Source organism: Ascaphus truei, chromosome 5, assembly GCF_040206685.1.
Source record: "Ascaphus truei isolate aAscTru1 chromosome 5, aAscTru1.hap1, whole genome shotgun sequence".
NCBI lineage: Eukaryota > Metazoa > Chordata > Amphibia > Anura > Ascaphidae > Ascaphus > Ascaphus truei.
The window spans coordinates 214,567,638-214,594,373 of NC_134487.1; the positions used below are offsets into that span (position 1 = coordinate 214,567,638).

The following is a 26,736-nucleotide window of genomic DNA, read 5'->3' on the forward strand; positions in this document are numbered from 1 at the left end:
TGAAAAGATGTGTTTATTTTGTGCAGCTGAGAATAAAAATACCCCAAGTCTTATTGCTCTATACCGGGTTTATTTCCAGCTACCATACTTTGTTTATAAATAATAATACAAATACTGATATAAAGTTGCAATATTCAACTTACTGTTTAATGTCTGGTCATTAAATGAGCCCCACACACATTAGTTTTATGGCAAACCACATTATTAATGCAGTGTTTTTTACATGCTGTATAAACAATAATAAAACGTCCTTTAGGAGACAGATACATATGATTTACAAATGGATCTTCATTTTGGAGGTATATTAATATTTTTCATAGGACAAAAGATACCATTCTTGAATGTATAGCGATTACAAAAAAATTTGGAATATAAAATAATACGGTTACTCATAGTTTGTCTTGTTAATCATTTGATTAAGTTTGATGTTTATTTTGTATTTCCATAAGGAATGTAGTTGTTTTCTCTAAGATACAATACATTTACAGTATATGAAAGCAATAAACAAAAATGCTTAAAATAACTGCAGAATTATTCTGTCAGTTTAGTTTAAAGAGCTGACACAATATCTCTAAACTTAAAGCCCAATTAGTCATTAGGGTCTAGTTTTTCAGTGCTGTTAAGCAACTTGTAACCAATTCCTTTTAATAGGGTTAGGCATTACTTAGCCGACACAGATGTCTTGAAAATTGAAACCCCTAGTTATAAAGTAGCAACCTTGTTCATTATACTGCCAGCTAGACAAATCAACTATAAAAACAGCATTTAATGGGCAGCCAATGAATAATCAATAGCTCACTTTTCATCTGAGTGTGAAAATGAGAATAATTTAATACATTGTCCCTCTGGTAAGAACCATGGCCTTGGGTTCCGTTTCTATTCAAGGCTGATTTATAAGCCAAAAGAAACCTAATGTAAACATATGATCAATGAGTATCATCATTGTTGATAATAACCCCCCACCGGTCCACTCCCTCAGTCTAAAACGCTATCCCTTCAGGCTATTAGCTACGTCCAGCTAATCCTTCGTACTATTCCCTCCTGCTGCTTTTACCATGGCCATTTGTTCAGACCAGCAGACTCAGAAGTAATTTTATACGCAGCAGAGAGCGGGTGGAATTGATTTTTCACTCAGCACTCAGTTCCCATCTGAATAATTATCAATTTTACTGCCTCATAAAGGGAAGAGTCAAAATTTCAAATCAATTCAAAAGAGCTTCTGAGACTACACCAACTATGCACAAGAAGAAAGGTCAAAGTTGCCAATGACCTCGAAAGATGATGTCAGATATTACTATGCTGAATAGCTGACATCAGAGGCACTCAATATAATATGACTAGTACTAATGCAAATCATATTTATGCTGACTACTGGAGACCATTCATTAATATTTAAAACATTATCTAAAAGCCTGCATTCAAAATAAATACAGTGTATTCATCTGGTAATGAAGTTAATAAAGATATATCACTGCTTAGTCACATGCCATAAAATTGAAGGATTGCAAAGTATTATTCATGTTATGATGAAACAATACACATGAACAAATGTTCAGATATCTCAGAGATTGCTGTTAATATAACTACCAACAATGGTACAATAAAAGAGCAATTGTATTTTGTCTTTTTTGTTTTGAAGAGATCTGCCTTTAAATAAATAAAGCATAACATTTTTAGATAAACAAATAAGTATATTAGCATGGCTGAGGCTGCGTCCATAGGACTGCAACTGTGCTGAGGCGCGCGGAGGCTGAGGGAAAGCGGGTGCTTTCCCTGGCCTTGGTCCGCGCGCCGTCCGGGGGCGGGCCAGTGACATCACGGAGCTGGTTCGCCCTCATTGGGCGAACCGTTCACATGACCGGCCCTGCGCTCCCTTGAGCGCTTGAATTTAAAATGTTGGTAAGACTAACGCTTCCGCACGCTTGCGTAAGCGTAAGCGAGCCCCTACTAAAGCCGCTCTCATTGCGGCTGCAGGGGCTCAGTGCCGGGCGTGAGCGCGCCTCAGCACGGGTCAGCGCATAAGCGCTGACCCTGGACGCAGCCTGAGACTCTATAGGGTGATTCACTAAGTGTCAATAAATGAAAAAAATTGTTAATGAAAAAAATCTGTATTTAACACTAATTTTTATTTATTGTCCTATTCACTAAAGCGTTTAAGCAGCGATAAGGAACTTTTTACTTAGGGGTTACAGTATGTCAGTGGTGGTGTATGCAAATGAGCATGCAAGTATATGTAAATGAAAAATGAAGGCTAATAAATTCTTTGCATGGAATTCACTGAACTCCAGTGCCGGGCGGTGTCAGGCTACAGCCAAATAATAGGACACATTTTTATTACCTACCCCAGGCTGGCATTAGGTCTGTCTTGCCAATGCATATAAAGGCCATAATAGGCTATGGAGCCTTAAAAAAAATCTGCATCAGGAGTGGGACAGCTGTTGGCATGTGCAGGGGTTCATCCACGCTCATGTAGGTTGCAGCAAAGCAGGATAGGGTGTGCGGTTGCTGGTCGCAGCGGTGACTGACAGGTCAGTCAGCACTGTTCCATAGTATAGGCGCCTGGAGTAAATTTTTAGGGTTGCCTGGGATTTTTCTATCCCTGGTTGTATGCATTACCTTTTTAATTATTCAGTGATCTTCATTCTGTAAACTGTGCTAGCGCCAATACGGTGAAGTCAATGGGGATTTTTTATAGCACTGGTTCGGTGCTATCGCAGTTTACAAATAAGGGCAGTGCGTGGAGTACTAACATTTTCTTTTTTTCTTATCACTAACCTCTATGCTTCCTTTTGTACATTTGTAATACATTTTTAATAAACATATGGATTTTAGATGTTTTGTATGCCCCAATGCTTTTTCTTCTTCCGGAGTTCCAGTGATTCTGCTGAAACTGGGTTGCACCCGATACTCACCAGTGAGGATAATGAGAAATTCCTGGTGTCTGTTAACCTCATGAATTAACCTACTGTGATGACTCGCCTTGAAATTATATGAACTATCCTGGAGTTTGAAATTTGGTGGTTAGTGTGTGGTATTCTACTTCATATTCTTGATTATTATTATTATTATATTAACTCTTTGAAATGTCAAGTGGCCAGCTTGTTAATGTCACTGGCCACTTGGGCTACTAAAAGTTTAATATTCGGTGCCTGCATTCCTTTGCAATGCATTAGTAGCCTCGGGCATCAAAGGGGTTAAATCATTTTCTGCCAAAGTTTTTTGTAAGAAATCCTATAACATAAGTGTTGGATATTCTCCACTCCACACACAATTGCATCACCAGCGATGATTAACTGAAAATTTCTATGCGTTACAATAAATATCACAATCCATTTAGGAATAAATCATTCTTGATGAATACAGTTGTAATTATAAAATTCATTGCTGCGATCACATTTTTTTAATGCCAAATTTTAACTCTGCAGTATTGACCTTCAGTGAATGCAGCCCGATGAAGACAAATATGTAGCCACTACAACTTTGTGCAAGTTTACCACTTGAACAATTAGTCAGGCATAGCAGTGGAAGGGAGGAAAGTTCTATTAATAAAGAATTTATTTACAATACAAATGAAAAGGGGAAGTTAAGGAAGAAAATGGAAGAATCACTAAGATGAAAGAAGCACAATAACAACAGTTAGCTGAAATAGTTGATAGAATTATGCACTGAATTACTTTGTTTCGTCCACGTAAAATTTTTAAAGAAAAAGGCACCACAACCCAAATCCTTTGATATGGAAATACAGTGGCCAGAAAGTTTGAGAGGATGGGACAACACCAAAATATTTATAGCTATGTGTAGGCTTCGTTTAGTTGTTTTTTCAGGGGAGTTCATAATTTCAAATGTCAATAAAATCGTATTTAATAGGGTCCATCCAAACTTAACATTAGATAAATAAAGTTCTTTATGATTTTGTTAAATATTGCAGTCAATTGCATTTATTAAAAAAGAAGTTAAAATGACTTGAAAGGCCCTTATTGCACAAAGACGATTTGCAATCAAAATGTAAATAAAGATGCAGTGTGACACATTATTCCCTCAGAAAAAAACAATACATCCTGGAATAACTCGGATATCACAGAGTTTACAGGGGATTTAATGGCAATATTGCAGAATATCGCAACATATACTACCATAACGCACAAGTGGCTGCTACATGTGTACTTCTAACCCTTAATCTTGGATGTTCCTTCTAAAACGGCTCTCTCACACTTTGAATCTACAAAATGAAAGAATATCCCAACACAACACTCCGCAAAACATGCCATTGTATCTTCCAAAAACAAGATCAAATCTTTTAATCCCTTACTTTGGGAGGCCGTTTACTTTGCAAAGTATGGAAACAGTGAATGATTTATGACTGTAAGCTTCCATAAAAGGCCCTGATAAATTGTTCAATGTCAAACCATGTAGGCCTATAATGGTTTGACATTGAATATTTAACAGGTGTATAGCTCCCACTATCATGTCAAAACTGTGAGCATAAAGCATATACACCATTTATACTCATAAATCCTACCCAAAAAGAATATGCCAAAGTATACCTTGCATATACATACTGTATTGCTGTCACTAATACTACTGTACTGCAGCAACATTTGGGTTGTTGTGTGGGAGGGCAATATAGTAGTCTTTTATATCATGTGGGGAGTAGGAATCATGCTCATATCATTCATTTTGAAGGCACTTGCAACTCCAGTATTTGAGACCTTACTACAGAGGAATCGTCATCCTATATATATATTTTTTTTTAAATCAATTTGTACTATGAGAAAATACATGTAGCATTTTTTTAAACAACGCTGAATGACATTTTTAATGTATTATAATGTAACAAGCATTTTTTGTTTTTATAGCAACCATTTACAAAGTCACATCGCCTTTCTCTTCTGAAACAGGCTCTGGCACACCCCTTTTTGAGCCCTGCCCCCTCTCTAGCAGTGCATCAATTGTATCTAGTGACTGCCTGGTCACATGATCTTCCCCACATAACTTTACATCTTTAGTCCTCTTATGCTGCACTGATAGTCATTTGGCGAACCCCTGAGCCAAATCTTCGCCGATCGATCACAGGAGAACGGATCAATAGGCAACTTAGCTAATTACTAATCATAGTATGGATTGATAGGGAAAAAATGTAAATTAAAAAAAAAAACAAATAAACGGCAGCTTGGATTGCTACTTTAGGCTGCGCTTATACTGCCGTCACTGGCGATGTGACCGATGATGTCACCCATCGCCGTTGCGTTAGTTGCATTTAAAGTTTAGGCGACGTCGCAGGTTACAAGGCCAGTGGGACAGAGAAGCTCTCAAACAACAGTGACTACCAGATTTTTGGTAGCGCCGTCGCTTGGTCGCGCCATCGCGTGCACTATAAGCATTTGCCTTGACGCAACGTCACCTGTACTATAAGCGCAGCCTTAAAATGAGTTGTTGCACTCATTATGGGGCTTTAACATGAGGTACACCTTTAGTCACTTTGTTCTGCATTATCATGCTTAGGCTCAGAAAGTATGGTATTAGACATATGCAATGTATGAACATGCTCAGTGAAGTCTTACTGGCTGAAAAGCTACATCACTACTATTGACTCACAGGACATTCTGTACGATGATGATACTGATGTCGGATGTCAATGAAAAATGTAATCTCTCTCTTTTAGTAAAAGCATGTGTTTCCATGAGGAGGGGGCTAAAACATGGACTATACACCGTCTGTGAAGCAACCTTAACCCAAGCCAAAAAAAAGTATATTGCATTATAATGGAAACACATTTTATTTTTTGAACTCCCTTCAGATTTTATCATCTTTTTTTTCTGTTTGCTTATGACACATGACAAATTACATAGTTTGACAATTCTTCTTGTACTGAAGATTTCCATATTACACATATTAATCTTAAGATGTCACTATACATAGGACAATACTTTATTAAATCAGTATCTAGTTCCATTTCAGAAATGTACATCCACCATTTTCGTGACTCACAAGGACATTATCAGTTATTATTTTTGTTATGGTACACGACTTGAGATTAGTCTGTGACATTATAAATGTTACTGCAAATCATATCACCTGAACATACACGTTTGTTCCGTATAGCAGTTCTACAATTTTTCATATACTGTAGTGGCATCATCCCCAATTTTTAATATTAAATATTTAAATATTATGTTCAAACATTTTAAACCCTTAAAAAGTAATTTCCAACATACAATGCAATAGGTACAATACGTACTAATCAAATAATATTTTTTCTTGTATAGAGCTGCCAATGTACACAGTACTGTACATCATATGGAATCCATAATTGTATATGAAACATATATGTAATACACAAACATAAATGTTTCCAAAGTTTCGAACATCTCCAATGGGCTCATAATTTGGTTTTATAAAAATCATTCTATGTGAGATAAACCAATATAGTGTGGAATTAATAAACAGAAACATACATTAGTCCACCATCAGGTAATTCTCATCAGATATACGCTAGGTTATTTGTAATATCTGACATTTTACAATAGATGCAATTAATTTTATAGGACTAAAATTCAAATACAGTACATGTTAGTAAAAGGAGTTATGGTTCTTTTATAGAAAAATATATACCTATTGTTCTGCCGTCATATTTATTTATTTATTTTTTACGAAACAATCCAATGATTTGGAATTTGGAAGAATTGAATTTGAAAAGATTTAGTTATTCCCCATGAGGGTTCCAGAACACAGTGATAAACTACTAGATGATTAGAAACCTCAAAGCTACAATCCCCGCTCTTACATATCTTTATTTTTTCTTTTAAATTTAGCATAAAAGGTTTGAAGCTGGGATCTCTGGAGCTAAACTGTGTTAATTTCAGCTACGGGGACCGCTTGCTTCCCTGATACTTACCTTCATAGGGGGTGCTGGTAGCAGTTCCGGATGGGTTGTGTTGGGCTATAAAAATTGCGGATTTAAAGCTCCCGTGTCACACGCGCCAATAGAAAACCGTGACATCATCCTTTGCGGCTTCCTATTGGCCCGCGTGACAGGGAGCTTTAAACCTTCGCAGCTGCTAAAGGCACCCTTACGGAGGTATGTATCTCAGGAAGCAAGGGGTTCCTGAAGCTGAAATTAACATGGTTCAGCTCCAGATACCCTCTACTTCTCACCTATTAAAAAAAACACATGTTCTGCTGCTTTAAAAGGCCATCTAATAGGAAGCCAAAAATAATATTGTTGCAGCTTTCTACTGGTCCTCAGAACTCACAAGATTCAGTGGCCAGTTTATTTCTCCTGAAGGGAGGTAAGTATTTCAGGAACCAGGGAGTCCCCGAAGCAACATAATGTGCGATTTAGCTCCGGAGAACCCCCCGGTTTGAATTCTGAAAAAATAAAATATGTAGAAATTATAAAATTAATGTAAGAAACCACCCCCCCACCCCCAAAATAAAAACATTTAAAAAAATGAGCAGTTAGGATTGATGTTTTAAACAATTCCCTTTTAATCTTCACAGTACCAATAACTGTATGAGAAGTCTTGTATGCTATAGATGTTCTGTAATTATGATAATATAATAATTATCTATAACCACTATATCCACCACCATGAAAGTACAAAACGTGAATGCACAATCGGGTCTATTTATTAAACTTGAACAAGTGTTACTGGGTTGGCTGTGCAATTCTGTGTCATCTGAACATGTTGTATGCAAATGAAGGAAAGTCGCAAAATTATAAATTCTCATGGGCTAGTCCTTAAACTTCATGGTTTGCAGGTTGACACCTGAAATATCTGGGACATAAATTATGTCAATATATTTTACATTTACATGTGTATAAATTAGCATACTTCACAGGTATCTCACCATGTCGAGTGTATGTTAATGTATTTGGAGTATATAAACAAGCTAAAGAATGGTCTTGTCACTTAGTTATAGTCATATAGATGGTGTAAAAGGGAAAGTGGGTATATGAAAAATTGAAGAGAGCAAATTCTCTATAACTGCCCTCAAACCTAAATATGAAATGAAACCTAGCCTTTATTGATATCAAAATAAAAGTGGTTAGGGACGGAAACAAAATAATGGGGTGATATTATTTCCCCTTTCCCCTACAGTGTGCAGCAGCTGTATTTATGTTCACAGAACATTTCTAAGGGAGATTACAGGACATTTTTTTCTAGTGCAGTGAGAGCAGTGATAATGATCTTTTATCTTATTATGAAAACAGTAAACTTGTGGGAATCAGGTAGTACTGTATGACACAAAAAATGTATACAAAATGTTATTTGATATTGTTTTGCATTCTAAACAGTTATGTTTAAAATAAGCACTCATTTCTATTTAAAAAGTGGAATATTGGGCAAATATAGACTAACATTTACATTTTGGGTAATAGAAACTTCAATTTAATTCCTTTCTTTATATTTCTTCTATGGGTTTTCACATGAGACTTAGAACGTTTTGCAATCAATAGAAGATGTAAAGGGGAAGTCAAATTTAATGCTACAGTAAAAATAGACAAAGTTTTTTGTCCATACAACTAGTCAAAGAACAAATTAAAAATGTTATTTAAAAACATTTGGCCCTTCTAAGTATTTGAAATGGTTTACAAATGAGGAATTTTAACATTTTCTAGTAACATCAACAAAATGTATTCGACTTATGTATGCTCCCTATTTGTGGATTACAATAATCAAAATGCCATGGTTCACAGCTAGCTTCAGTGGGAAATTAAAACGGAACATCTTGTTTTTCACCAAGTAAGACAAAGCAATAGCTGTGAATAGTTTGACTTCTGTAATATAAAGACATAATAGAACCGTTTACCTGTTGCAGTACATTAGGATTTTGTTGCATGAAGTGCAGTAGACGCTGTCCATCCTGCGATATTTCTCTTCGTCCCAAGGGTTTCTTTCCTTCCTTTGCTATGTGCTTGAAGAGGTAGGTGACAATGTAGTCTAAGCAAGCACAACAGCTAGAGGAGACAATAGTGTCTGTAACGGACAAGATGTTACGTTAGTTACATTTCCATGCTACTGAGCTGAAATAATGTATTTGTACGATGCTCACAGTGTATGCATTACATTATCATGGGAGATCAATACAGCCTCAATCAGTGCTATTAAGAATAGAGTGTACAATATATTAATATAATTTATATAAAATGTTGTACCTGTGATAAAGATAGATAAAACAATTTGTCTACAAATGTATTTAAAACTTCTATAAAAATATTACATGTATTTTTATTTTATATTTCAATTCAAAATTTATTAGAAAATACACTCCGGGGGCATTCAAATACAAGTCAGGGGCACGTATTGGCTGCACATTTCTAGGAAAGGCTGATATAAAGTGAGTGTAAGTGCACAAATCACTTCTAACGTGCATCACACAATGTGAGAATAGGTGGGTAAAACTGCCGTAAAGTTTTACATGTATTGTTCACCCATCTAGTAGTGAAGAAGTTAAACTAAATTTTAAACATCTCCCTCGTATCTCTCTCTGTTTTAAATACCCATCTCACTTAGACCAAACAAATGCAGAAATCTCTCAGAAGATATATAGCTCAAAGGATAGTGGTTTTAAAGGTCTTTTATGTTTCATTGCTTGTGTCAGGTGAATGAGGGCAAACCTTTTACAGCCAGTTTCCATGAATCTCCATAACTTTTAGCGCTTTAACAATGATGCAAAAATATGATTGTTCAATTTACGGTAAGAGTTGATTTGCTAATAAACGATACGGCAAATACAATTATTGGTTTACTTTAGTTTTGAAATTCTGATTCAATTGGTTGCATTATGTGTTATATCTTAAAAACCATTACAATAGTTTAGGTCTTCTGTATCCTCTACAAACAAAAAAAATGCATGTTAGGAGCATGTTTAATGTAACAAAATACCACATAACCTTTAGCTTTATGATATATAATATATATATTTTATCTAGCTATGTGAACTCGCTATGTGCCATTACTTAATTAGCTAAGGTGTGCTTAGTGACAATCGAGTAAACACACACACACACACACACACACACACACACACACACACACACACACACACACACACACACACACACAAACACACACACTCTAAAGCAGAAAGTGGTGTTTATTAACTCAAAGTTTTGGCTTCAACATAAGTCTTTCTCAAGAGAAAATGAACAGTGACAAAACCAAACCATATACACCCCAGAGACACAAGAGCCGGTGCCACAAATGCCAGATACACCCCCAGTGACATCACCATAGCGACGTAAAGATCTAGTGGGGCCTGAGGTGCCCAAAGTGCAAATTAGAGGCTGGAGCCAAAAGCTACGGACCAATAACCAAAAAAAATGTATGGTAAATAACAGACGACAGAGAAGCCCAATGCTACATCCAACATGACAGAAATACAGTCAAATACTTATATATTCTCTTGAAAAAGGGTAATTTAGTTTAACCCTTTGGCCAATGCGTTGTAAGCTTGCGAGTCACGACAAGGCAGACACCCGTTCGCAAGTCCTAACACTACCAGATAAAATACTAATATACCTCTATTAGGATTAAAATTCTCATTTACCTCTATTAGGAGGGAGAAAGACCACATTGGATCTATATCCAGCAGAATGAAAGGACCCACTAACTTGGGAAGTGGGGAGGGGCGGCCTTAAACCCTGGGAAGGAGGAGCCACTAACCTCCAACAGCTGAAACAGCTGAGAATAGGTTAACAAAACCCCAGCAAGCTCTTTTTGGGAACCCCTGAGCCCCCACAAAATATATATATCTATATAAGTGTCAAAAAGGAGTGCTATTGAGCGTGGCATATGTATACAACAGACGACAGAGAAGCCCAATGCTACATCCAACATGACAGAAATACATAGTAAAATATTTATATATTGTCTTGAAATACCCTTTGGCCAGTATGGTAAATAAGCACCAATAAATCCCAAACTCAGTCACTAATGAGACAAATATAGTATTAATATTTAGCAATAAAAGTTATAGGCAGTGTTCTGAAATCATACAACAGGTGGCCAGGATAATAAGCGCAAGCTATGGAGTGCTTGTAAAAGAGGGGCAGGGTTGAGGGAAACACGAACAGGGAATAGGTGACAAAAGCATATTCAAAAGAGTTCAATAGCCACAAAGTAAAAAAAAGTCTATGCCAAACCAAGCCCTGTTATATTCGAAATGACATCCGAAGCGCAGGTTATGCAATCTTAAAGTGCGTCTCCAACTCTGTGTAAACTGTAATTCAGGAACGGGCTCATAGATTTCTCTATGCAGATTGTCATTCAGGGGTTTATCCATGACAGGGGTTAATAAGGCCAATCTTTCATCTCACGGGAGAAATGTCGGTTCTCAGCACTGTTGGCCTCTTTTTAGCTCCTCCTCGGAATGAACTGTTAAATCGATGCGGTTTTATCTTGTTACATCCATGATAGTGGTTAAATAAATAAATATGTGATCATAGGATGTGTCAACCCCTTGTAAGGTTTAGTGGCAATGTGGTTACATGATGATCCAAACAGGGGTACTCACTGACTGCAATGTCAAGAAATAAAGGCCACGTTTCCACAAGAAGCACACACTTACCTTCCAGGGCAATGAAAACCCTGTCCGGTAGATAAGATCAGTCAAATTCCTCAGCATGAATAGGATTTGTAACCTAGGGTTTAAGGCAAATTTGATAGAAAATCCAAAAGTATCCCTCTGGAGGAATAGGATCTGTAATCCAGGTTTTTTTTTAAACTTAAAATTTTTATTGAGTTTCTCAGGACATATACAAAACATAAATTCAAATTTTCAGCATGACATTGGTAGTTCAAATAGCTTATTGTAGCATAAAACACTGTTATATGGTTATACTAACACTGGACAAACACCGAACAACAATAAAAACATCACACAAAGAGGGGTGGTAAAGGAGGAAAAAAAAAAGGGGGGGGGGGTTGTCGTCTGGAGTATGTCTTTATTTTCACTTGCGATCTCCTTGTGATGTTGCCTCTCTGGAGTCACTTCTTTCGCGCGGTCCTGTTTTTGGCCTGAGTAAAACCTCTAGTTCGCTTCTCCTCTCTTCCCCCGGTTAGTCCACTGTCAGAGGAGAACGCATTTTGATCTAGTAAAGCCAGGCGGTGGCATTGCTCACCCCTGGGATGTCCGTCTGGGCGAACCAGGGATACAAGACTTTTTGGAATTTAGAGCCAGAGTCATTAACCAAACTTGTTAATATATGCTACTAACTTGTTTTCCTCACTGGCCAGTCCCTGAACCGGTCTGTTTAGTAGGAAAAGCCAGGGGTCCATTGAAATTTCGAGGCCCAATATCCTGTCCAGCCAAACCTTGATTTCTTCCCAGATAGGGGCTATCCGAGGGCAAGACCACAGCATATGTAACAAGTCCGCTTGCTCTCCACATTGTTTAGGGCACAATGGTGAGTAACCTGGGACAAATGTTGATAGTTTTAGTGAAGTGAGATACCACCTCATCATTACTTTATATCCTTCTCCTTTAACATTGTACATATTGATTGCGCCTTTGGACGCTGCTCCTAAAATCTTTTTCCATTCGTCCTCCTCCAACGTATCCTAGGTCCAATTCCCACTGAGACATGTATTTTAGTTTACCTGACCGATTAGCCACAGGACAGACCACCTCCCAGTAAATCCGAGAGATTAGTCCCTTCACGTCTGTTTCCAGATTACAACGCGTTTCGAAATCCGTTATTGGGGGGCGCTGCTTAAATTTAGTGTAAAATGCCCGGATCTGGAGATATCTAACAAATTCTGTATTTGGGATGTCTTTATTTGACTTCATTTGGTCGAATGTTTTTATAGTGTTTCTGCCCTGCTGATCCTTGAGTCTCAATAACCCTTGTTGTTTCCAAATCTGAAAATTCTTGCCTTTCAGACGCGGAGCAAAGTCTGTGTTTCCGAATAGGGGTGTCATTAATAAATGTCTAGTGGTCATCTATATTTTGTGGCCTCACAAACTGCTAGTGAGTTGTTCATTGAGGGTAGCGGTTCCTGTATTAGTTTATAAAATTTTTTAGGAAACCAGATTAAATTACGTAGCTCAATAGGCGCACTAATCTCCTTTTCCAGCGCCACCCATCTCTTTAACTCTGGAGCTATGTGCCATTGAGAAATTTGGCTGAATTGGGACGCTTTATAATAGGACAACAAGCAGGGTACCATGAGCCCCTCTGCTGATGTTGGTCTTTTTAATAATTAAACATGAATCCTCGGCCTGTCATGCCTCTATATAAAATTTGAGATTAAAGATTACAATGACAGAATATTTTTTATATTTATTGGTACTGGAAGAGTTTGAAACAAATATAGAATACGTGGCAAGAGGTTTATTTTGATGCAATGGGTCCTTCCAAACCAGGAAATATTATATGTAGCCCACCGGTTAACCTCTTCCCTGAAGATTTTTATTGCTTGTGGTTGCCAATTAAAATTGAAATTAATTTCGATTAATTTCTCTACTTCTTTAGGTAGGTTGATATTTAACGCTTCAGATTTTGATTGATTTCAAACCCTGATACCTTGTTAAATTTCCCCAGGAGGCTAAATAAATTTGGTAGCGAGGTGATGGGGCTTGACATCATCTGCATATAACGCTAATTTGTGCGTTTGGAAGTGTACCTGAAACCCCAATATATCTGCCTGATATGAGCAGCCAGTGGCTCCATGCACAAGGCAAAGAGCAGGAGCGAGAGCGGGATCTTAATATCTGAATTTATCAATGAGATTGGCCGATAGCTTTTACAGTCTGACGGGTCCTTCCCTTGTTTATAGATTAACTAGATGGACACCTGGACCATGTGTTCCGGGAAAGATGCACCCGCCAAAACTGAGTTAAACATACGGAGCATATGTGGGGCTAAATATTTAATACATTTTTTATAATATAAATTTGAAAACCCATCCAGGCCAGGGGCCTTGGAAGGTTTTAGACTCTGTACGACCTCCACTAATTCTTCTAGTGTGAAGTCTTTTTGTAGACCTTCTCTTTCCTCCCTATCAAGTTTGGGTAGATCAGAATCCAATAGGAAGCGACTAAGCGCTTTCTTCGTATTCTCGCAATGAATGACCTTCCTACCATTATATAGTTCTTCATAATATGCCTTAAACTTTTCCACGATTAGTTTAGGGTTAGAAGTTAGGGCTCCCGACATCAGCTTAATAGATTGTATATTATAATTTTGCTGTTTATTACGAATTTTATTTGCCAACATGGTATCTGGCTTGTTTGCTTTTTAAAAAAAATTCCTCTTTGACCAAATCAATGACTTCTCAGCCTGGGAGGTTAGGAGCATATTCAGCTCAATTCTTGTGTCCTTTACTTCTTTTAGGACCTCTGCCCCTCAGCCTTGTTTATGTGCGGTAGAGAGTTCGTGCAGCTTCTGTAATTTGGCGTCCCTCTGCTTTTTCCTGCCAGCGGCTATACTAATCAAAGTACCTCTTTGTGGGCCTCCCATAGCGTAGTATGAAAGTTAACACTATCTTTATTAATCTTAAAGAATTGATCTATTTCTGTGTCAATTTTCTGGGTAATATCCGGAATTTTTATAACAGATTCATTCAATTTCCAATTTGCTCCTGGTCTGTCTAGATTAATTTGTGAGCACCTAAACTCTGTCGGTGCGTGGTCTGACCATGAAATATCATGGATCCTAGCATAGGAGACCTTTGGGACCAGTCTAGAAGACACAAAGAAGTAGTCTATCCTTCTGTAGCTGTGTGGATTTGAAAAGAAGGTGTATCTTCGTTCCACGAAGTGGAGCTCCGTCCAGATATCTATTAACTGGTTATCTTTCAGACCTTCAAATACAGTAATGCACTTACACCCTTATTCTTTCTACGCTTAGGGTTGTCTGAAGACGTAGCTAGTTCTGGGTCCATTGTCTAGTTAAAATCCCCTGCTAGGATTATACTATCGTCTGTGTCAGGATTGCGCCTCCGCCGTCCGCGCTTCCCCGCAGCTACTGACCTCCAGGGTGGTCGGTGCGGCCGCATCCTCTGCTCCTCCTCCGGTTCCCGTCCTCACAGCATGCCGCCCCCACCTCCTGGAGACACGTGGCGGGTCCCGTCCACGCGCACATCTCGCGTGTTGCGCCCCCGTCGCGCGCATGCGCACGTCATAAAGGGACAAACGCCTACAATGATGCCTGGATTGATCTCAGGTGGGCTACACCTGAGCTATACCCTGCCTCAGCCTATCACCGGTCTACCTACATCTGAGTCACTCCTTCCTTCTCTCCCTGATTGGTGCTTCCCTGTATTTTGTCTCACTCTGCCCTCTAATCATTGCTGAGCATAGACCTTTCTATACACAGGGCTCCCTTGCAGCCTGAGTACCTCTCTACGTTAATTCCGAATACCTGTTGTGGCCCTGCTTGTACCTGACCTGTGTCTTCTTGTTCCCCTGGACATTGGCTTGGCTAACGAACTTCTACGCTCTCCAATCCTCGTTTTACGGATCTCGACCATTTTACGCTTCCAATCCCGGACCATAGGCAAGTACCCGCTACCCTCTCCACTCTCCTATCCTGACCTGGTTACATTCACGACCCTGCAATCCGGAACCCACCCCCGTGGCTTAGGAGGGTGGTTATATATATTCCCCACCTCAGCCCCGCGGTCCAGTCCAGGTTGCAGTGAGCATCCGTGACAGTAAGGTTACAAAGAGTATATTGAAGAATTCCGTGTCAATTTCACAGGGGATGTAGATGTTAGCTATTGTAATATATTGTCCGTGGATTGTTCCAACTAGGATTAAGAATCTCCTGTCCTGATCTTTCTTAATTGTTTCAATCATGAAGGAGAGTCTATTGTGGAACAGGATTGCTACACCTCTTTTTTTAACTTTAGCAGATGATAAATAATATTGCCTATAGTTTTTATCAAAATATCTTGGGAAGTTTGTTTGACTAAAATGGGACTCCTGAAGAAGAACGACATCCGCTCTCTTTTTTTTTATACTGTAAATGCCAATTTTCCTTTGTTTGGGCTGTTTAGGCCCCTGACATTATGTGAGATGACGTTTACAGCATTGTTGAGTTATTGATTATTGTGCTTACCACAGCTATGTGACTCCTCAGACCTCTCTGGAAGCTCCATAGACTCCTCTGCCTCCTGGCATCTCTCCAGGATGCAACCCTCTCCAGGTCTGATGTGTGGGAAGGGGGGAGGGGGATCAAACAAGAGGGAAGACAGGGATGACACTACAAACACATACAGTATCTAACTGAGTAAATATTGGTCAAGACTGACCCTGATTCAACTGCCCTTAGGTGTGTCTATTCCTCCAAGCCCAGTGTGTTCCTGGTCCAGAGTCTCGGGAGAACCGTGTCCCCCTCTACACCAGGGACTTTTCCTGTGATTTGGGCAGGGCCCTCATCACCTGTAAGGCTAAGGCCCCGGTCACGACGCTGTAACGCGCGCCCGCGCTTTTGGCGGCGCGTTTAGCCGATTCCCCGGTCTGCAGCTCACTGCAGGAGCAGAGACCGGGGGGGGGCGTGGCGGAGGAGTGACGGGGGTGCGGCCATGACGTCACCCGGCAGGTTCGCCCTCATTGGCTGAACCGCCGGGGGGCGTGCCTAATCGCTCGACGCGAGTCCTGCTCTCAATTCTATTGAGAGCAGGAGTAGCTCTCGCGCGAGCGCTGCGGCCCCCCCTCGCAGCGGGCCCAGCGCCATTGCGGGGAGGGCTCTCGTGCGCGCAGCGTCCGCCACAGCGGAAGCTGTAGTAGGCAGCGGGGGCAAGGCCTTAGGCGGACGCTGCGCGCACGAGAGCCCTCCCCGCAATGGCGCCGGGCCCGCTGCGACGGGGGGCCGCAGCGCTCGCGCGAGAGCTACTCCTGCTCTCATTACTCGCGTCGAGCGATTAGGCACGCCCCCCGGCGGTTCAGCCAATGAGGGTGAACCTGCCGGGTGACGTCATGGCCGCGCCCCCGTCACTCCTCCGCCACCCCCCCCCGGTCTCTCCTCCTGCAGTGAGCTGCAGACCGGGGAATCGGCTCAACGCGCCGCCAAAAGCGCGGGCGCGCGTTACAGCGGAGAGACCGGGGCCTCAGCCTAACAAGGCACATGTGTGCTACCAGAGCTGACCTGCCTCCTGTCCACGGCACAATTTTTATTTTAAAACTTCAAAAACCGAGCAGCGCAAGAATGGACCACAAAAGCAACTTTTCTTACCACTTCCCTGCATAATCTTATTTAGAACCATAGGTCAACCTGATCTAAATATAGTATCTTTCTTTGAGTTCCAAGAAACTGATTATACTTCCACCAATTTACTATACTTCACAGCAACACCTAGCTGGCTGGCCCATGCTTTTAGTAAAGCTAACTAGATTTTAATAACACTTTTTTTAATGATAATTTATTTCCCCTGTTCTCAATCTATTTCTTTTTTCCCTCCTTTTTTTCCTCTTATTTTATTTTGAACTTTCAACCGGAGTAGGTTGAGCTTCCCACTTCTAACGTAAACTGCAGCTACCCCATATCCCCTCCAACGCCATATTCATATTCTCCCCCGACCCCCCAGGTCACACCCATGTCTCACGTTTAAAAAAAAAAAAAAATTATTATCTGCCCACCCCTCTTTTTATTGATTTTTCATTTCTAGTCTTATGCTCCTTAACTTGGGTAGTCTCCTCTCTGATTCCTCCCTAGCCCTATACAGCTCTCTGCGCTATGGCTCCTCAAACCTCCCCCCCCCACCTTCATTCTTCCTTACGTGCTGTCACCTGTTTATTTCACCCCTTCTCCCTCGTTCCATGCTCCCCAACCCGTCAGCCGACCACTCACCCTTTTCCTTCCCCCCCATCTCTTCTCCTCAGAGCCTCCCTCTGCATTTGCACCTCACCTCTGCAGTTGCCCCCTTCCAATTCTCATTCTTCATATACTTCAAATCTCCCCTCCTTCTCTTCCACAGGCTCCCACCCCCACCTCCCCAGCACTCAGTACTATGGGCGAGCCCCCCTTCCCCCATCCCAGCAGCGAAGTGCCATTCGGGATGTCAGGGCGACCCGTGCCCCCTCTCGCTCTTAATGTCTCACGTCACGGAAAGGGCACTCACCCATTGACCCTTCTTGCAGTGCCAATGAGCCACGCAGTCAAACCAAGGTAGGTCCTGCTCTGGAATTCTTCTGTTTCCTGCTGGGCTCCCTTAGGTTGCCCCGACCTAAAAGGGAGGGACTCTTTCGGTACTGTTCAGCTCAGCGATTTCCGATGTCCTGGAACCCGTCTTATGCTCGCGCCGTCCGGAGCTTTTCTCTGTCGTGTCGGATACAGTCCGCCATCTTGTGCTCTCTTGGCAAGCCCCCGCCGACTCCTTAGGCTGTGTCTATAGTGGAGAGTGGCCGCGCTCTCCAGCGCTGACGCTCACCCCTCGCTTACCAAGCGGCTGCTTTTCATGTTCTTGCCCCTCAGACAGAGCGTGTGCTCTGGTAGGCGGGGCTTGTGGGGCGGAGGCGGGTCGGGAGGCGTACCTGACAGAGATGTCATTGTGCAGCGACGTTTCCACAGGGGGTGATGTCACAGTGCAGCGACCACGAGGAACCAGTGAGGCACAAAGAAAGTGAGGCAAAGAGCCAGGCAGCAAGCCTAGTTGTGACATTAATATTAATTGTGTGAGTGTATATATATATATATATATATATATATATATATATATATTGTGACAAACGGCTTACTCCGGGGCTCCGCCGTCTGTCCGGGACTGTTAGAACACGGTCTTTTAGGGTAGGTTAAATGATGAGACGTCACGTACTGTTCCTTTAAACAGGCTATGCCTGGTTTATTCAGTCCCAGGCACTGAGACTGCCACAGTTTAAACAGAAAACAAAGCCAAACAAAAAGCTGCTCGTCTGAGCGATAACTTAAACTTAGATGTCCCTGACTCAGAGTTGGAAGTGGCTTGTCCACTTCCACCAACAAAATAAGTACCTTTGCAGTCTTTAGACAAACTAACAGAATGAATGAAGCGATTTGGGAAAGAGGCTTTCTCACCCCTCTGCAGTTCAGCAGCCTTCCAGGCTCTTGGGCGGGGCCCAGAGGAAACAGGAAACAGGTCTTATATACCTGAACTCTAATCAGCATGACAGGTGACAGAAAACAGGCAGCAGACAAACTGTGGAATGGAGTGCCTGTACCACGAGGCTGCCCTGTTCAGCTTAGACAGGACAGAAACTGTTCAGTATCCTGGGAGCCCTGTATATGGAGTTTATTACCAACCCCTGGTTTCTGTCACATATCCTCCCCCCCAGCTCAGACCTCGAGGGGTGAGCGACCATGGATATTAGGGAGTGCATCCTTGACAACCCGTCGGCATTGCCATGTTTGTGCCCCGACCTGTGTTCCACAGAAAATTTAAAGGGCTGTAGGCTTAGGAACCACCTGGTCACCCTAGCGTTCTTCTCCCTATTTTGACACATCCAGGTAAGGGGTGCATGATCTGTGACCAATCGGAACTTTCTCCCCAACAGATAATACTTGAGTGTCTCTACAGCCCACTTTATTGCGAGACACTCTTTCTCGACTATGGAGTAATTTTTCTCCTGGGGATTTAGTTTCCTACTTAAATAAAGGATGGGGTGCTCCTCCCCTTGAGACTCCTGGGAGAGTACCGCCCCCAGCCCTACCTCAGATGCGTCGGTTTGGACTACGAACTCTTTGGAGAAGTCAGGTGTGACCAACACTGGTTGGGCACAGAGAGCTTCTTTCAGGCTTCTAAAGGCCTGTTCGGCTTCGGGGGACCACTTTACCATTAGCGGTCCTCTTGCTTTTGTGAGGTCGGTTAGTGGGGTTGCCTTAGTTGCAAAATTGGGAATAAACCTCCTATAGTAGCCAATTAACCCCAAAAAGGTCCTTACTTGTTTTTTTGTGACTGGCCTTGGCCAATTTTGTATCGCCTCTACTTTGAGTGTTTGTGGTTTGAGTAACCCTCTACCAATAGAATACCCCAGATACTTGGCCTCCTCCAGACCAATAGTGCATTTAGCGGGGTTAGCAGTTAGTCCAGCAGACCGAACTGCGTCGAGCACAGCTTGGACCTTTGGAAGGTGGGACTGCCAATCTTCACTATGGATTACCACATCATCCAGGTAGGCGGCAGCGTACCGAACATGTGGTTTTAAAATTTTATCCATCATTCTTTGGAATGTGGCGGGAGCTCCATGTAAGCCAAAAGGCAGCACCTTATATTGAAAGAGGCCGTCTGGGGTTGAGAAGGCTGTTTTTTCTTTTGCCCTTTCTGTGAGGGGAACCTGCCAGTACCCTTTTGTTAGGTCTAGGGTTGTGAGATATCGGGCTTTGCCCAGTCTCTCTACAAGTTCATCCACCCTGGGCATAGGATAAGTATCAAATTTTGACACCGCGTTTAGTTTCCGGTAGTCATTACAAAACCTTGTTGTACCGTCTGGCTTTGGGACTAAAACTATAGGGCTGTTCCACCCACTTTGGGATTCCTCAATTACGCCTAGTTTTAGCATTTTTTTAACCTCTAAACTTATAGCCTCTCTCTTGGCCTCTGGGATTCGGTACGGTTTAAGGTTAACTCGGACCCCCGGTTCAGAGACTATGTCATGTTTAATTACGTTAGTTTTACCTGGCTGTGTAGAGAAGATTTCTTTGTTCCTTCTCACTAAACTCTGGACCTCTCGTTTCTGATGCACGGACAGTGTTTCAGCTATGCTAACCTCTGGGTCAGTTTCTTGATTCTCTGACGGACCTGGGGGTACTAGGGTTAACAAGACCTCTCTATCTTTCCAGGGCTTGAGTAGGTTTATATGGTAAATTTGCTCAGGTTTCCTCCTACCTGGCTGCCTTACCCTATAATTTACTTCTCCCACTCTTTCCAAGACCTCATATGGCCCATGCCATTTAGCAAGGAATTTACTCTCCACGGTGGGAACCAGAACTAGTACCCTATCACCTGGAAAAAAAATTCTGACCCTAGCACCCTTATTATACGTATTCCTTTGTGCTTCTTGAGCTTTCTCCATGTGTTCCCTCACTATGGGTAGGACTGCAGCAATGCGGTCCTGCATTTGGGCAACATGCTCTATTACACTTCTGTAAGGGGTAACCTCGTGTTCCCAAGTTTCTTTGGCTATATCCAGTAAGCCCCTTGGATGTCGGCCATACAATAGTTCAAACGGGGAGAAGCCTGTGGATGACTGGGGAACTTCCCTAATGGCAAATAACAGGTATGGTAACAAACAGTCCCAGTTTTTCCCATCCTTATCGACCGCCCGGCGTAACATGCTCTTTAAGGTTTTATTGAACCTTTCCACTAAACCATCTGTTTGTGGATGATAGACTGAGGTTCTGAGATGCTTCATTTTTAGGAGTTTACATAGCTCTTTTGTTACTTGGGACATAAATGGTGTTCCCTGGTCAGATAAGATCTCTTTAGGAATTCCGACCCGGGAAAACAGAAGTACTAACTCTTTTGCTATGTTTTTAGCAGAGGTGCTACGTAGGGGAACTGCCTCCGGATATCGGGTAGCATAATCTAATATTACCAATATATGCTGATGTCCCCTAGCAGACTTTATTAGGGGTCCTACTAGATCCATAGCAATCCGGTCAAATGGTACCTCTATTATGGGAAGGGGTACCAATGGGCTGCGGTATGCTTTGAACGGGGCGGTGATCTGACATTCTGGGCATGAGGAACAATAGTTTGTAATTTCTGCCAGAACCCCAGGCCAATAAAAGCTTCGGAGAACCTTTTCTTTTGTCTTTTCCACCCCTAGGTGTCCCCCCAATGGATGACTATGTGCGAGGTGTAATACTACGTTACGGAATGTCCGTGGTACCAACAATTGTTTAGTTGTAACTGATTTTCTTTTATCAACCCGATATACTAGGTCGTTCTCTACCTCGAAGTAGGGGTAAGCAAGTGACCTATCTGGTTGGCCATGAGTACTATTCTGGTCCCGTATATTTCCCCTTGCTACCGCTAATGTGGGGTCCTCCCACTGGGCCTTCTTAAAACTCCCAGGACTGACCTCTAGGTCAGCGAGGGTCTTATCCTGTACTGGGGTGGTAAGTGCCTGATCAACATCTTGATTTGGGGTATTCCCTACCAAAGTAGTGATGGGGAAGGGAATTTCACAGCACTCCTCCTTTTCCCCCTTCTTATTTGGGCCCTCGTCAACCTCCATTTCTGAAAAAGGGAAAGGATTTGTTTCTTCTAACACTTCGTTATGGTCTGCTATTGAACTCTGGGCGCTATTCTGAGCTGGGGACCACATTTTTAGAAAATGGGGAAAGTCGGTCCCTATTAACACATCATGTGCCAGTTTGGGTACAACACCCACCTTGAAATCTAAAGAACCAAATTCTGTTTAAAAAAAAACATCAACAGTGGAATATTCATGATTATCCCCATGTATACAACAAATTGCCACTCTTTGTGAACTGTTTACCTGTTTCTTCTTAATGGGCAATAGGTATTCGGACACTAGTGTGACCATACTCCCAGAGTCAAGAAGTGCCCGAACCCTCTTACCATTAACCTTTACAAATGCCCACAGATGGTTATTCAAGGGGTCCTCTGGGCTAGGGCCCATACATTGGGACAACAGCGAATAAGGTTCCACGCTGTTGCATTGCATGGGCTCATCATTTAGTGGGCAGATTTTTGCTGTGTGGCCCCTCTCATGACAATTTACACATTTAGGTACATAGTCTGTGTCCCACTTAGAGCCTTTTCCCGGCTCCCCATGTTGGCTATTGCCCTTAGTGTGCGAACCACTGTTGCTGGAGCGGCGTGAAGGTGGTCGCCGCTCTTCAGCGCCCCTTAACCCCGGTACCCTTTTACCGTCTCTGGAAGAGTCCTGGAACCTCGGATAGTGGGGTTGCTCCACGACTGTGGGTTGCGGGTGCTCTTCTGCTGCACTGTACCTTTCTACAAGGGCCACAAGCTCATCCGCATTGTGGGGGTCACTCCGACTGACCCAACGGCGTAAGGCAGAGGGAAGTTTCCTCAAGAACTGGTCCATGACCAACCGTTCCACGATGTGGCTTGCTGAGTTGATCTCGGGTTGTAGCCACTTCCGGGCGAGGTGGATGAGGTCATACATCTGGCTTCGGGTGGCTTTATCCATCGTGAAGGACCATGCGTGAAACCTTTGGGCACGAACAGCCGTGGTTACGCCGAGGCGGGCGAGGATCTCGAACTTCAATTTTGCATAGACGTTAGCTTCGGCTGGCTCTAGATCAAAGTAAGCCTTCTGGGGTTCGCCGCTTAGGAAGGGTGCGATTAGACCAGCCCACTCAGCTTCTGGCCATCCCTCTCTCTGTGCCGTGCGTTCAAACGTGAGAAGATAGGCTTCCACATCATCCGAGGGTCCCATCTTCTGAAGGTAGTGGCTTGCCCTGGTCATTTTCGGAACTGGGGCTGCCTCTGCCAGTGGAAGGTTACTGATAGTCCCCCTCAGGATCTCGAGTTCCTGCTGTAAGCCCTGAGCGAACCGCTTTTGCTCCTCTCTCAGCAGGCGGTTTGTCTCTTGCTGGTTTGCATTAGTCTCTTGCTGGGCTATTAACAGCTGTCGCTGGGTTTCACTCGCCTGTTGCTGGGCTTCATTCGCGTCTTTCTGGACAGCGACATTGCGTACCAGCGCACTCACCACGTCTTCCATCTTGTTTGGAGAGAGAGAAAAAAAAACCTTCTTTTTTTTTTTTTTTTTTTTTTAAAGTTCTTTAACCCCCAGACCTTTCAGTGTTCTACCCGCATTCTCCACCATATGTGACAAACGGCTTACTCCGGGGCTCCGCCGTCTGTCCGGGACTGTTAGAACACGGTCTTTTAGGGTAGGTTAAATGATGAAACGTCACGTACTGTTCCTTTAAACAGGCTATGCCTGGTTTATTCAGTCCCAGGCACTGAGACTGCCACAGTTTAAACAGAAAACAAAGCCAAACAAAAAGCTGCTCGTCTGAGCGATAACTTAAACTTAGATGTCCCTGACTCAGAGTTGGAAGTGGCTTGTCCACTTCCACCAACAAAATAAGTACCTTTGCAGTCTTTAGACAAACTAACAGAATGAATGAAGCGATTTGGGAAAGAGGCTTTCTCACCCCTCTGCAGTTCAGCAGCCTTCCAGGCTCTTGGGCGGGGCCCAGAGGAAACAGGAAACAGGTCTTATATACCTGAACTCTAATCAGCATGACAGGTGACAGAAAACAGGCAGCAGACAAACTGTGGAATGGAGTGCCTGTACCACGAGGCTGCCCTGTTCAGCTTAGACAGGACAGAAACTGTTCAGTATCCTGGGAGCCCTGTATATGGAGTTTATTACCAACCCCTGGTTTCTGTCACAATATATATATCTATACATATATATATATATATATATTATATATATACTATATATTTCTGAAAGCATTGTATGTATGTATGTTTCACTGTGTTCCCTGTCCCTAGCGGCAATCTCATTGGTCCCTTGGCCCGCCCGCCCCCGCACACCTCTCATTGGCCTCACACACTCACACCACCCCCTTGGCCCGCCCCCACACCTCTCATTGGCCTGAGGCGGAGTGACGGGCCAAAGGTCCAAAAAACACACACACACACACACACACACACACACACACACACACACACACACACCTCTCTCTCTGTCCTCTCCCCCCCATCACACTCACCTCCCCCCCTCCCCGGTGGTCCACTCACCTCCCCGCCGCTCCACTCACCTCCCTCCCGCTCCTCACCTCCCTCTTGCTGCACTCCCTCTCCACTCACCTCCCTCCCGCTCCACTCACCTCCCTCCCGCTCCACTCACCTCCGTCTCCACTCACCTCCCTCCCCACTCCCTCCCGCTCCACTCACCTCCCGCTCCACTCACCTCCCCGCTCCACTCACCTCCCTCCCGCTCCATTGAACTCCCTCCCCGGCGCGGGGACAGGCAGTGGGCAGGGCTGCCTGCCGCTGCCACGCGGCACCTAAGATGGCGGCGGACGGAAGGACTCCCTTCCTCCCTCGCGGACTAAGTAACATGGCGGCGGCCGGAAGGAGAGGTCCCGCTCCACTCACCTCCCTCCCGCTCCACTCACCTACCGCTCCACTCATCTCCCCCCCGATGCTCCACTCACCTCCCCCCCGATGCTCCACTCACCTCACCCCCCACCCCGATGCTCCACTCACCTCCCCCCCATGCTCCACTCACCTCCCCCCATGCCCCACTCACCCCCCCGATGCTCCACTCACCCCCCCCGATGCTCCACTCACCTCCCCCCCGATGCTCCACTCACCTCCCCCCCTCCCCGGCGGGGGGACAGGCAGCTGACACGCGGCACCTAAGATGGCGGCGGCCGGAAGGACCCCCTTCCTCCCTCGCGGAGTAACTAAGATGGCGGCGGCAGAGGTGACGTGTGTGTGTGTCACTGTGTGTGTGTGTGTGTGTGTGTGTGTGTGTGGGACACTGTGTGTGTGTGTGTGTGAGACACTGTGTGTGTGTGAGACACTGTGTGTGTGTGTGTGACACTGTGTGTGTGTGTGTGTGTGTGTGTGGGACACTGTGTGTGTGTGACACTGTGTGTGTATCAGGCACTGTAGGGTGGGGACCGGAGCTACGGGGGGGTCAGGAGCATAGAGAGAGGGGGGAGCCGAGAAACATACAGGGGGAGTGGAGAGGAGGGACCCGGAAATTTTAATCAACCCACCCCCCCTCCTGTCCACTGTCCCCTCCTCCTGTCCACTGTCACACCCCCCCTCCTGTCCACTGTCCCGTCCCCCTCCTGTCCACTGTCCCGTCCCCCTCCTGTCCACTGTCGTCCCGTCCCCTCCTGTCCACTGTCGTCCCGTCCCCTCCTGTCCACTGTCGTCCCGTCCCCTCCTGTCCAGTGTCGTCCCCTCCTGTCCAGTGTCGTCCCGTCCCCTCCTGTCCACTGTCGTCCCGTCCACTCCTGTCCACTGTCCCGTCCACTGTCCCATCCCCCTCCTGTCCAGTGTCATCCCCTCCCCTCCTGTCCATTGTTGTCCCCTCCCCCTCCTGTCCACTGTCCCATCCCCTCCTGTCCACTGTCCCGTCCCCCTCCTGTCCACTGTCCCGTCCCCCTCCTGTCCACTGTCCCGTCCCCCTCCTGTCCACTGTCCCGTCCCCCTCCTGTCCACTGTCCCATCCCCCTCCTGTCCACTGTCGTCCCGTCCCCTCCTGTCCACTGTACCCATTCCCTCCTGTCCACTGTCCCGTCCCCCTCCTGTCCACTGTCCCGTCCCCCTCCTGTCCACTGTCCCGTCCCCCTCCTGTCCACTGTCCCGTCCCCCTCCTGTCCACTGTCCCGTCCCCCTCCTGTCCACTGTCCCGTCCCCCTCCTGTCCACTGTCCCCTCCTGTCCCCTGTCCCCTCCTGTCCACTGTCCCAGTCCCCTCCTGTCCACTGTCCCTGTCCCCTCCTGTCCCTGTCCCCTCCTGTCCACTGTCTCCCCCCCCTCCTGTCCACTGTCTACCCCCCCTCCTGTCCACTGTCTCCCCCCCTCTTGTCCACTGTCTCCCCCCCTCTCCTGTCCACTGTCTCCCCCCCCTACTGTCCACTGTCTCCCCCCCTCCTGTCCACTGTCCCCCCCTCCTGTCCACTGTCCCCCCCCCTCCCCTCCTCCTGTCCCCCCCCTCCCCTCCTCCTGTCCCCCCCCTCCCCTCCTCCTGTCCCCCCCCTTTCTTTCCACAATTATTAAGGTTATGGTGGGTAAAAAAAGTGACAAAAAACCTCCACAGTAAAGCATAAAGCAACTAT

The 26,736-nt window shown here is 44.2% G+C and overlaps 1 protein-coding gene across 1 annotated transcript in view; it reads right to left on the bottom strand.

Annotated features, from left to right (window-relative positions):
• The window catches only part of RANBP17 (RAN binding protein 17), a 646,782-nt gene that overhangs the window by 97,406 nt on the left and 522,640 nt on the right, over positions 1–26,736 (bottom strand). The window contains exon 25 of the mRNA XM_075601659.1: positions 8,815–8,981. Within this exon, the coding sequence (XP_075457774.1) occupies positions 8,815–8,981 (167 nt within the window). The remainder of the gene's footprint in view (positions 1–8,814; positions 8,982–26,736) is intronic.